The sequence below is a fragment of the Symsagittifera roscoffensis genome, chromosome 9 (assembly GCF_963678635.1).
Source record: "Symsagittifera roscoffensis chromosome 9, txSymRosc1.1, whole genome shotgun sequence".
NCBI lineage: Eukaryota > Metazoa > Xenacoelomorpha > Acoela > Convolutidae > Symsagittifera > Symsagittifera roscoffensis.
Window position 1 is genome coordinate 38,809,988 of NC_087070.1, and position 13,596 is coordinate 38,823,583.

Genomic DNA, 13,596 nt, shown 5'->3' on the forward strand with positions numbered 1-13,596 from the left:
GGTTGTTCACGGCGGAGCCCGTCTGCGTTTGTGTCGGTCGAGACGAGCTCGCCCCGTGACTAGATCCGGCCGCAGCACTCATGCCTGCGGGACATCCGCTGACACCGCTGTCCTTTTTATTCCCGTAATCCGGGTAGTTTTTCCTACTGCCGCCCGGGTTTCCGCACGAGACTGTTTGTGGGGTATTGTCCGGTGCAGATCGTTGTCCCGTAGAGCATCTACGATTATACTCTGTGATTAAACTACCGCAATATTTTGATTTCTAGATTTTTTAATTTTTGATTCAATTTGATATTTAATACTTGTTGAATACGAATAGACAGACAAAAATCTATTGTTTACAGATAGGGGGTGGAAAAAGCATGGAAAGGGATCCATTGTCTTTCGTGGCCACTTCTTAAGGGATTTCATTTCCTCCCTTCCCCCACCTTTGAGTTTCAATTTTGAAACGCTACCTTAACCTTGTCAAAATGCAATGAAACTTGGCATGATGAACAAATTAACAATTGTGATCAGATTTGTGCTTCATACTTAACATCGTAACTTGTTTAGTCATAATTGCACGTAAAATAACAAAAAAAATGAACTTTTGAACGGTGGGGGGAAGGGGGTGTGGAAAAGAGCCGGGAAAACTTTTAAGCCGCGCAAATATCCATGGCCGTCGAAAGCGTCTTCAGAAAATTTTTAGGCAACCTTTCAACTCCCTGAAGCAGGGGCGGATATAGGGTTTTCTCGAGGGGGGCGTATTTTCAAAAAAAAAATCTAAAATGTAAATAAAACTTTTGTCGACCTTTTTTATTTAGGTCGACCAACCTGGATTTCTGAAGTCTGTTTTTGAAGAATTTTCCTCCTCAAGTGAGTTTTTGAAAAAAAAGGCCAAAAAAGGCGTTTTTAGACACTTCTTAGAAAATGTTGACCAAAAATTGAAGTTTTTCGGCCTATATTCTCCCCTCGAAATTAGTATATATTGATGCCAAAGCTGCCTCTAGAAACAATTCAAGGTCAATTAGTCAAAATGGGGGACCCTTTGGGTGGCTACGTGGTCGAATCTTTGAAGGTGATGTCCCCCCCCACTCCCAACTCAAATCTTAACTGCCTGAAGTAGCAGTGCTTGAACCGCAGATATGACTTGATAAAAGGTTTACCTGTTGTCGTTGTCATGATTAGTGTTGGCGGCGGCGGCGGTTGTGGTGTCCCCGAAAGGCTGTCCGAGTCGTTGCAGGTTCTGCTCCCGTTTCTGAACTATTCTGAGTATGAGGGCGTACAGTACAGTTGAGACGACAACCGGCACGAAGTAGAACAGGACGAAGCTCATGTAGAACACGACTAGTTGCCGAGTCACGTGCAACTCGATCTCGCCTAAAAAGGAGCAAAAAAGATACTCGTGATACCGAAAATAAAAGACACTGCACTCATGACCGAGCAAAGCAAACCTCGAAATATTTAGACTGAGACATCATTCCAGATTCCAAGCTGGGTTGAGACGAACTAATTGACCCAAGTAAGGCATTATTGATTGTCAATATAATCGTTTGGTAAATCTGCTATTTAAATTGAAAAAATGATGATAGCAATGGTCGATCACGGATTACTTGAGCCAATCAGTTCATCTCAATTGAGTTTGGAATGATATCTGAGCCTAGAAGTTCCGTCGCGTGCTATGTATCCCAAACTGAGTTTTCAAAACTTTTATCGGCTCTCAAATGTTGAAGTTAAGAAACAAGATTCAAATGATTTCAAAATGCGGCTTTTTAAAAATCTAATTAGTTACTAAAAACAACAGCATAAAAAACAAGGAAACATTTAAAAATCTACAGTGTAGAGATCTATGAATAACAAAATTGTTACGTAAAGTTTTCAGAAAAGAATGCAAAGCAACCCTATTCTCAAAGTAGCGATCTAAACGAGTTTGAGTAAAGTTTTTTTTGAAAAAAGAACTTGAGCTACTTTTTCGAAAAAAGTATTGAGCTACTTTATTTGAATTAAGTTTACTTTTTTGAAAAAAGAACTTGAGCTAGTTATTCACCGTGCATTCAAGGTCCACTCAAAAACGTTGATAATTGTAAGAATCAAAAATCAGTCCCTCTTTGTTTTGAAATATTAGTCAGTTTCCGTACCATAGATTCAGGGCTGCTGTGAACATCAGATACAAGTCATCAATATCACATTTCTTGACAACTTCAGTTTAAGAAGTCTGTCGAATTCAATTGTGAGTGAAAACGTTGCAGTCAGCAGGTATAGTGCTTTACTTTTTGGCCAAATTCTTCCTTTTTTGCCACCAAATAAACGTATTGTCTATTTTTTTGATTAACTTTTGTTACTAATGAAGAATAGGCGCCCATACAAAATCAGTGGTGCCTTAAAATCAAGCAAATTTCCAAGCGACCTCAATTTTGTTTTGATGTCTCATTGTGTGTAAATTTACAGAGGATTGAATCTAATTTGCAAACAAAAATTATTAATAGATATTATGGTTATATTATGATTTAAAAATGAAAAAACCACATAAACAATAAAGAAATTGTTTTCAATTTTGGGCTTAGGGCACTAATATTTTGCAAGCGACTTAAAAATTCAATCATTCAGCTTAACATATCGTTAATTACGAAAAGCGCAGTTGGGAAGGATGGAAAGTAGTTCATAAATATTTATATCCAACAACTGATTTATTGTCAAAAATTGTCCTAAATTGACTCCTTATTGTGGAATCAGATGTTTATTAAAACAAAGACTAAAAACAAATCAACCTTTATTAATCGAAGGTTGACCTGACCGTATACTGACTCTTTACCCACAGTCGCTCGGAGGAAAAGTTATAAAAAAAACAACACGACTGCTCGTATCAGGGCGAGTCCCTGAACGTTCCGACTGCCTCTTAAGGTCTATAGAGCAGTAATAACATGCAAAAAAGAATGTTTTTTTTTTGAATTTGAGATTTTTTGCAAAATTCATCACCCCACACGCCATATAAAATACAAAATGTCAGATTTCGCTCGATAGTAACAAATCAATTATGGCAAATAAGCTTCCTTTAACTAATATGGAACGATTTCTAAGACGGATTAAATCTCCGCTTACGCGTTAATAGCGCGAAATATATCGCGCGTTAACTGTCCCAAATTGGCCAAAATGGCAATCTTTAAGCCCCCATAACTTTCCAAAAAATGATCACAGGTGAAATATTTTTTCAAATTCTGTTCAACCACAGGACAACAATACCTTTTGAATGATATTTGAAAAATCACGTGAAAAATGGCAAGTGAAAACATCGAAATTTGTCTGAAGAAAAAAAACCTACGCCAGCACAAATATTCCGTTAATTTCGTTAAACAAATCGGAACAATCTTTTTTTTTGGACTAAGTTTGAACACTTTTCGAAAAAAAGTGATCGAATATTTAAGCTCGGTTTGGTTTTTTCGGCAAATGTCGGCTTTCTAGCTAAACACTTTTGACAGAATTTTTTTATGTCACCCGAAAGCCGAAAATTATTGTTGTCTTGAGCTCAAATGTTGATAGATATTTCAACTGTGATCATTTTTCGGAGTGCTATTGATGTTTAAAGATCGCCAATATGGCCAATTAGGGACAACCCGCATCTAAGAAATGCGAAAAGAAATCAGTATAATAACAATGTTATCAATATAACAGGTTTCCATGCTGCACTTAGACAACAAAATGGATTTAAAAAAACGATTGTCAACCATTGTTCTATCAAATTTAAAAATAAAGATAGTCCATTTAAAATCAATCAAAATATATTTTCTTTCACTTCATTGTTCCGACTTCCGTAACAAAAGTAACGGAATACTTGAGCTTGGGGTGTTTTTTTTCAGACAAACTTCGACTTTTTAACTAGCTGTTTTTGAATCAATTTAATTTCTTATACCAATTTAAGATCAATTTTCGTAAAGTTATAAGGGCTTACACGTTGCCATTCGGGACAACTTGGGACAATTCACGCGCTATATATTTCGCGCTATTAACGAGTAAGCGGAGAATTAAGGAATTCAGTTGTCATATTTGCTACGTTTTTAGGAGCAAAATCTATCACATTGTGTTTTATATTGCGTGACGGGAGATTACCTCAAAATTTTTGAAATGAAAATACATCATTTCTATTAAATTAACACTGCTCCAAAGACCATAGAAGGTAATTGCAACATTCAGGGCTTCTTCCTGACGCGAGCAGTCTGTCTTTTTTAAATTTTATGCAGAAGTTTGGTTGCCTCCAAAAATTGTTGTTTTAAGGGAGCCGTTAATATAATGAATAACATGATTGTCTAAGGTAAAATTTTTCCATTATAATGTTTTTCCAGATTATTATTTTTCCGTCGAACTCTTTCCTAAGCTTAGTGTTTCAGAAACGATAAACAAAGTCAAAAAGGAAACAGGGACAGCCGACATTCTGAAAAAATATAATCAAAGATTTTCTTTAAAAAACGTGACGTTTTTTGTGTGTGGTGGGATGAGAGGAAGCTATGCCTAGAGCATTTTCAAATTACTCATAATCGTTTACTGTCTTCTTCAAAAAATTAACATAAAACTATCAAAACTAAATCAAATTTTTTGCCAAGAAAGCGCTTAATGAAGCTTAAAACCGTTTGTTCTTCGTGAAAACAAACTGTGATGATGCTTCAAAGCTTTTGCTATTATAACACCAACTCACTCAAAACAAAATTAAGAAACAAAATTAAAGCCGGATTTTATTGAAGCTAAAACAGTTTTTGAAACTTTTCAAGTCGCCTAAGTTCCGACTGAAAAGGCTTAGAATTGGTGGGAGTTAAAATATCATCCACAATTTTTATTATTTCAGTGGTCGGAACAATAACCGTTTTGAGGCCATTAAAATGCCGTCTTGACTAATTTTATGGGACTTTTCAGTCCTCCCAATTGTTTACGTCTTCCCAAGTCATTAACAAAAGATCTCTCCCAAACTCGAATTCGCAATTAGTGTTCTGGTTATTTTAAGCTTTTTTGAGCAAACTGTCAGCGCCGTAGGCGAATTAGAAAACAAACATGTAAAAAAAAAAGAATTTTCGAGCCTTCTTTTGAAAAACCATGGCCAAAATTCGCGTTTTTTAGCGCGCTCTCCTTCCTCAAAATTAGTAAATAGTGGCGTCAAAAGCTACTTTGGAATATTTTTAGGGTCAGTCAGCCAACAATGGATGTCTTAAAATAGTACCAAAAGGGGGTTCTTTGGATAGGGGGAAGGGGGGTCAAATCCCCGCCTCACAAAATCCACCCCTGGTGAAAGCTATTACAACTATATTAAGGTGCTGAAATTTTTGAAATGAAAATACATCATTTCTATTAAATTAACACTGCTCCAAAGACCATAGAAGGTAATTGCAACATTCAGGGCTTCTTCCTGACGCGAGCAGTCTGTCTTTTTTAAATTTTATGCAGAAGTTTGGTTGCCTCCAAAAATTGTTGTTTTAAGGGAGCCGTTAATATAATGAATAACATGATTGTCTAAGGTAAAATTTTTCCATTATAATGTTTTTCCAGATTATTATTTTTCCGTCGAACTCTTTCCTAAGCTTAGTGTTTCAGAAACGATAAACAAAGTCAAAAAGGAAACAGGGACAGCCGACATTCTGAAAAAATATAATCAAAGATTTTCTTTAAAAAACGTGACGTTTTTTGTGTGTGGTGGGATGAGAGGAAGCTATGCCTAGAGCATTTTCAAATTACTCATAATCGTTTACTGTCTTCTTCAAAAAATTAACATAAAACTATCAAAACTAAATCAAATTTTTTGCCAAGAAAGCGCTTAATGAAGCTTAAAACCGTTTGTTCTTCGTGAAAACAAACTGTGATGATGCTTCAAAGCTTTTGCTATTATAACACCAACTCACTCAAAACAAAATTAAGAAACAAAATTAAAGCCGGATTTTATTGAAGCTAAAACAGTTTTTGAAACTTTTCAAGTCGCCTAAGTTCCGACTGAAAAAGCTTAGAATTGGTGGGAGTTAAAATATCATCCACAATTTTTATTATTTCAGTGGTCGGAACAATAACCGTTTTGAGGCCATTAAAATGCCGTCTTGACTAATTTTATGGGACTTTTCAGTCCTCCCAATTGTTTACGTCTTCCCAAGTCATTAACAAGAGATCTCTCCCAAACTCGAATTCGCAATTAGTGTTCTGGTTAATTTGAGCTTTTTTGAGTTAACTGTCAGCGCCGTAGGCGAATTAGAAAAAAAACATGTCAAAAAAAGAGTTTTCAAGCCTTCTTTTGAAAATTCATGGCCAAAGTTCGCGTTTTTTGGCGCGCTCTCCCCCACCCCCCCCCCCCCCCCCCCTCTCAAAATTAGTAAATAGTGGCGTCAAAAGCTACTTTGGGATAATTTTAGGGTCAGTCAGCCAAAAAGGGATGTCTTAAAATAGTACCAAAAGGGTGTTCTTTGGATAGGGGGAGGAAGGGGGGTCAAATCCCCGCCTCACAAAATCCACCCCTGGTGAAAGCTATTACAACTATATTAAGGTGCTTTAGTTGGTTTTAAAATATGAGTTTTACAAGTGTGAAAAAACTCCTTTTTTTCTGAAGCAACATTCCAGAAATTATTTATGCTTTGGATGCTTTTTGATGAGACCAATTTTACCCATTACATTTTTTGTCGTGAAAACACAGTGATTTAAAATTGATCAATTTGGCTAATTTGGGAGGATGAATGATCGTGAAACATTGATATTTCTGTTCGCAAATTGAAACTACGCTAATTGCGTGCTTTCTCTGCGCAAAAATAAATATCATCATAAATAAATAAATTGAACAAAAAACATGTTTCAAGATAACTTGACAATTATAAACTTATCTGGGGGTAATTACGGCACAAGGAACACTTCGAAAAAAAAGGTAAAGGTTACAAACTGTGGGGCGATGTTTGAGTAGCATAGATGTTGACTATTATAAAAACTGAATGGGAGAGTTGTTGACGAATTTAGATACTTGCACCCAGCATAGACTGCTTTTCTAGATAGAAATGATATCAACTTGCATAATTGTTCCGACTTTCGATACGAAAGTAACGGAATATTTGTGCTCGGGATGGGTTTTTTTCCTTCAGACAAATTTAGACTTTTTAACTAGCCATTTTTGACGGATTTTTTTTATATCATTCGAAAGGTATTGTTGTCTTGAGTTCAAATTTGAAAAGATATTTCACCTGTGATTGTTTTTCGTAAAGTTACGGGGGTTTAAAAATTGCCATTTTAGCCAATTTGGAACAATTAACGCGTGATATATTTCGCGCTATTAACGCGTAAGCGGAGAGTTAATCCGTTTTAGAAATCGTTCCAAATCGGTTGAAGGAAGCTTATTTGCCATAATTGATTTGCTACAAGGAGCAAAATCTATCCTTTTGTACTTTATATGGCGTGTGGGGGGATGATTTTCACAAAAAACTTCAATTTTTAGACTAAAAAATTTTCATCTTGTTTTAGTACATTTATTTTCTTAATGTTATTTATTACTGCTCAATAAACCTCAAAAGGCAGTCGGAACATTCAGGGCTTCGCCCTGATACGAGCAGTCTTGTTTTTTTAAATTCAAAATTGTAATTCTCAGAGAAAAGCCAAAAATATTATTGTATCTGTATAAAGGATTATATTCAGGGGCTCCGTAAAAATAATGGTAGTGGAATAATTTTTGATAAATAATTTATTTCGACTAATTTAAAATAAAAATTATGTATTTTTCGAGAATTTTTAGGGAAATTATTTATTTCTCGCGTATGGAATATTACAATAATTCTGTTCATTATTTCGCGATTTTTGCGTGCTACTTTGACGAGGCTACACAGAAAAGAAAAACACCCTTATTGGCGGTCTCCCCATTGCAAGACGAAGAATCACTTACTGCCGCGACTCACTACGAGTTTATAATAGGTACGCTGGGACTATACGGTAAATCTTTGTCATGTGTGCTGGGTTTAGTGGCCGATAACGAGAACTTGAAGAAGGCGCTGGCAAGAGTATTGAAAGTACCGATGGTAGGGTGTGCTAGCCACCGGTTGAACTTGGCGGTGAGCATGTTTATGAACAACTATGAAGATTTACTGGACAAAATTCATGCTACTATGCTCAAGATGTCGTCATTGAAGAAAAGCGGTTCCCTCCGGAAGTTGACACCATTGCGACCTGTGCTAAAAAACAAAACTAGATAGTCGTCAACTTTCGAAATGGTGAAGCGGTACACAGTTTTGCAACAATTTATACCCCAAACGGATCTGGATTTAATGCCTTATCTGCTTACAGTGGATGAAAATTCGCAAGTTCAAGGGCTACTTATCAATTTGGAGCAAATAGAGTCGGTCACTAAAGTTCTTCAAGAAGAAGACCAACCGGTTACCCTGTCGGATATCAGAGATCTGTTTGACGCCCTCATCGAAGAATTCCCTGCTATGACGACTCACCTCGCGAAAAACGCGGTTATAGTAGCGAATCGATGTTTTGAAGATGCGGTTGTCAAATGTATTGAAAACAAGTTCCAAGAACTTACCGAAGACGAGAAGAACGCACTAAAGGCGTTTGAGAAGCAAGTTATTGAGGGGAACAATTCAACCGGGAGCAATTTTGCCAAAGGACTGCTGCAAGCGAAACGGCTGAAAACCGGGGGCAGCGGTTATGTTTCCTTGCAATGGGTACCCGGAACATCAATTGTCTGTGAGCGGCTTTTCAGTCGGGCGAAACTCAACATTGGGTATTTGCGCCACAATATGAGTCCAATGCACATTGAGGCAGAGCTGTTCCTCTGCGTCAACAAAGAGTACTGGGACGCTGAACTCATATCCAAAATTCTGTGAGAAACTCACATTATTCCACTGTGCCATTTTTTTTTTTCATTTTGGAATAATTTAATTATGGCCATTATTTTTTTTTATGAGAAATAACAATTATTTAGGGATTCCAAAAAGTTAGGGAAATAATTTAGGGGCTAGTAGCCATATAATGGAAATAAATTTTACGGAGCCCCTGATTATATTCAGAAAACACTACAATTAGTACTATTATTACGTAAACTGTTTCAATTTTGTTACACATTGAGTTTCGGGTACTTCGATTTTTAAATGATTAATGCTCTTCTCGGGCTTTAGTTTTATCCTGGTCAAAACATTACGCAGATGAGTTTAAAAGAGACCATTTTTTAAGTATATTGAAAACTCTGGGACCGGAAATCGATTCTGCAGGTAGTTGCGTCTAAATAGCATACTAGAAAGTTAGGCTACTATTATTTAAAAAAAATTGTGATATTGAGACTACCCGTACTGAACTTTTTGTGCCATTTCACGGCTGATCATCCATTTAGCAGGGGAGAGAATATTCTCAGGGCTGTTCACAAGTGAGCATGCGTATTTTTCTACAGACATGGTCGTACCAGGATCTTACATGATCAGACCTGAGTGAAACATGTTCATGCCTGCCGCAGACATGATAACGCCTGACTGAAAACTTGACAAACTCATATTTATTTATACATTACTTCGCGTATCTTGACTTGACTAATTGGTCTTTGTTGTTAAAATTTCACTTTTTCAGATTTTGTTCAAAATGAGTTTATCCAAATTTACCTCCTCGAGCCAACCATCTTCAAATGAAAGAAATTATGTCGTATCTACATCCCAAAAAAGAGGACGTCAGGTTAGTTTCAGGGGGTCAACGGGAGGGATAGTTGAAAAAAACTAAATATCCCCGGTTTGAACTATAATTAAAGCAATTCGTCACAAATTTTTTTGGCCAATAATCTTTCAATTTTCGCGAACCAGTAGCCGCAATAAGTGCGAATAAATAAATTAAAGAAATTTGATTGGTTGATACTATTAACCTCATTGAAAAAAATAACAACAAATGTGCGACTACTTTTTAACGCATGATTTTTTTCTAATTTTATTTTTTTAAAGTAGATTGGAACAAAGTGAAATTAAAACCGACAAGACTGCTTGTATCAGGGCAAAACCCTGAATGTTGCGACTGCTTTTCACGGTTTCTGGAGCAGTAATAACATTCAAAAACTAAATGAAATAAAACAAAATGAATTTTTTTTTCTAAAGTTTGATTTTTTTAAAATGAAAATCATCCCCCCACACGCCATATAAAGTACAAAATGATATACTTCGCTCCTTGTAACAAACCAATTATGGCGAATAAGCTTCTTTTCACCAATTTGGAACAATTTCTAAGACGGCTTAACTCTCCGCTTACGCGTTAATAGCGCGAAATATATCGCGCGCTAATTGTCCCAAATTGGCCAAAATGGCAATCTTTAAACCCCCATAAGTTTATGACAAATAATCACAGGTGAAATATCTTTTCAAATTTGAGCTCAGGACAACAATACCTTTCGAATGATGCTTAGTATGGCAAATAAGCTTCTTTCAACTAATTTGGAACAATTTCTAAGACGGATTAACTCTCCGCTCACCCAAATTCCCCCCCCTTTGTACTATTTTGAGATATCCATTTATGGCTGACTGATCTTAAAACGTTTAGTCGCTTTCAACGCCAGCCCTTACTGAGCTTTTAGTGGGAGCGCGGATTGAAAAATTGCAATTTGGTTGCCAAAATTTTCCAAAAAGTGCATAAAATCGCCTTCTGGCCTAATTTTTTTGCAAACTTGCCTGCGGTACAGAATTTTTTTTCAAAATAGGGACTTTATAGTTTTTTGGGATTTTTTTTGAAAGTCCCCCTCTCCCCACCCGATCCTCCTCGACAAATCCTAGATCCGCGCTTGTTCAGACGAAACTGTGACAAAAACACCAAGAAAAAAATTTAACCGCTGAAATTGCAAAACTATAAAAATTCTAATTACGTCAATAAAAATGTTTTTGAAATTTTTAATTTGAATGGCATAAACTATAAAAAACTGCTCGTATCAGGGCGAAGGCTTGACTGTTCCGACTGCCTTTTAAGGTTCATGGAGCAGTAATAACGTTAAAAAATTAAATAAATAAAACTAAATGAAAAATTTTTTTTCGAAGTTTTGATTTTTTTTTCTATGAAAAGCATCACCCCACACGCCATATAAAGAACAAAAGGATAGATTTCGCTTCGTCTAACAAATGAATTATCTTTTGTGGATTTTCTTTTTACATGGCCATTGTTCCTTTAGCTGGTGCCCGAAATCGCCCAATCTATGTTTAACGCAATAGTCCTAGCAGCCGTCTATTGGAAACCTGCTTTGCAATTCAAACAATAATTGTTACGAAAAATAAATATAATTTATTTTTTGAACTGGAAAATAATTTATTTAAATGTATTTATTGTCAATATATTTAAATACTATATATTTTTTTACATCCCTGCCACACCCTAGGCCTGTGACATCCAGCAGACGAGCGATGTCAACCCGATCATCCAGGGGCAAGCCCATTCCAGAAGACGCCTGTACCAAAACTGATCTCTTGTTTAACATACACAGAAACTGCTCCGGTATGTCAGAAAATATCTGAGAAAAAACCAAAAATTTGATGTAAAGTGTCACATTATTGAGCTGAGTTTATGATGTTGTTGGAATTTAACCATTTCTTTAATTATCTTATAATACTGAAGATCACGATTTGAAGCCACTTTTTTTCTATGTTTGATTCTGTTTTTTAAAAAAAGAGTGTAGCAAAACTACCGGTTCAGGCGTTTATGCAGTTATGAGCATATTCGGTTCAGGCGTGATCATGTATCCTGCAGATGTGAGCATGTTTAGTTCAGGTATGATCATGTATCCAGCAGGTGTGAGCATATTCAGTTCAGGCATGAGCATGTATCCTGCAGGTGTGAGCATATTCAGTTCAGGTATGATCATGTATCCTGCAGTTGTGAGCATATTCGGTTCAGGCATGATCATGTATCCTGCAGATGTGAGCATGTTTAGTTCAGATATGATCATTTATCCTGCAGGTGTGAGCATGTTCAGTTCAGGCATGATCATGCATGCTGCAGGTGTGAGCATATCTTCAGTTAGCACACCTGATGCAGGTCTGATGCAGGTATGTGCATGCCGAATATAGACATGCTGCACATCTGTTACAGACATGAATTTTTGCACGATTTTACAGACACGATTTTACAATGATCAGATATGATTATGGCCAAAAAGTTCGGTACGGGTACCTTTACTTAAAGCAAAATTTAAGAAAACGAAATTTCGGAGAGCACAAATGGAATTTAGCTACACCCCGACATGCAAATCTTTTGCCCGACCACTAATCGCTGCGTAAAAATGACCAGCCCCACTCCGACTTGTAAGGATTTGGACCGGCGTTGAAAGCCACGGATTCAAGAGTTTTCAACGTATTGCTGCATCGGTTTATTTCACATCATTTCTCACACCTATTTCATTTTTAGTCGCCTCAATTTCTTAATTTTGTGGTAAAACATTTATTTTGGTATGATTATCCGGTACAATGATGTTCATGTTTCATCACTTTTCTAGAACCGTGGAGTGGACTCAATTTTGTGTAACTTGTTTGAATCCAGTGTAATCAACATATTTTATACAGCATCTTATTAGTTCTCAAAAAACACAAGACCGTACGTATAAAGGAGCGTCCTCATAGCTCCGACTACTTTTTAAGGTCTGCCGAGTAGTTTTTGATTTACCAAATTTGATGGAATTTCTTAAGAAATGCATGAAAAAAATTCTTCCAAACATTCACAAAATGACAGATTTCGAATTTAGAAAAGTGTAATCTAGACAAATAAGACTGCGCTTATATATCAGGGCAAAGCACTGATTGCTCCGAGTGCTCCTTACCAGGTCTCGGAAAGTTTTTTTGAACTATATATTTGTACGGCCAATGACATATGCAACTGCTAACATTGAGTACAATTATCATGATCCATTAAATTGGTCTCATTTTAATTTGGAACGATTAGGAGTTCAATTAATTTGCCACACAATATATATACGTATTGAACTATCGCAGTATTATTTCAACAGCGATGTCATCAGCATTTTAGCCTAGTGCAAACATACTTGCTTGGCAATCTAAAGATTTCCTGATCAGGACTCATACGCTGTCAATTTTTGTGCAATCGGTTTGAATGAAAAAAAAAATTATAAAATTATGTATTCCTCACTTTCTCCGAAAGTTCAAATAAATAGCATGCCTCAAATCGGATTTAGGGATGGAGGCAAAAAGAAGTGGACGCCCCCCCCCCCCCAGGGATTCGACCCCCTGCCGACCCACAGGGTCCCCCCTTTGTATTATTTTGAGATATCCATTTTTGGGAACGGACCCTAATATTTTACTAAGGGCGCCTTTGGCGTCAATTTATACTAATTTTTAGGGGGGAGCACGCGCCAAAAAACCGCGATTTTTTGGTCAAAATTTTCCAAAAAATGCCTAAGAACGCCTTTTTTGGCCTGTTTTTTTTTCAAAAATTTGCCTGCGGCGCAAAACATTTGGCCAAAGCAGGGTCTTTATATAGCTTTAAGAGAGCTCAGAAAATCAATTTGGTCGAAGTAAAAAAAAAGGTCTGCAAAATTTTCGAATTTTTTTTTTTTGAAAATCCCCCCCCCCCCCCCTCGAGAAAATCCTAGATCCGCCCCTGTCTCAAATCAATATGAAACCATTTCCAAGACATATTAAAATTGCGCAT

General features: G+C 36.5%; 1 protein-coding gene across 1 annotated transcript in view; it reads right to left on the reverse strand.

Moving 5' to 3' along the window:
- The window catches only part of LOC134854125 (pyrokinin-1 receptor-like), a gene marked incomplete in the record, with an annotated part of 76,180 nt that overhangs the window by 25,363 nt on the left and 37,221 nt on the right, over positions 1-13,596 (reverse strand). The window contains 2 exon segments of the mRNA XM_063870245.1: positions 1-218; positions 1,146-1,359. Of these exon segments, the coding sequence (XP_063726315.1) occupies positions 1-218; positions 1,146-1,359 (432 nt within the window).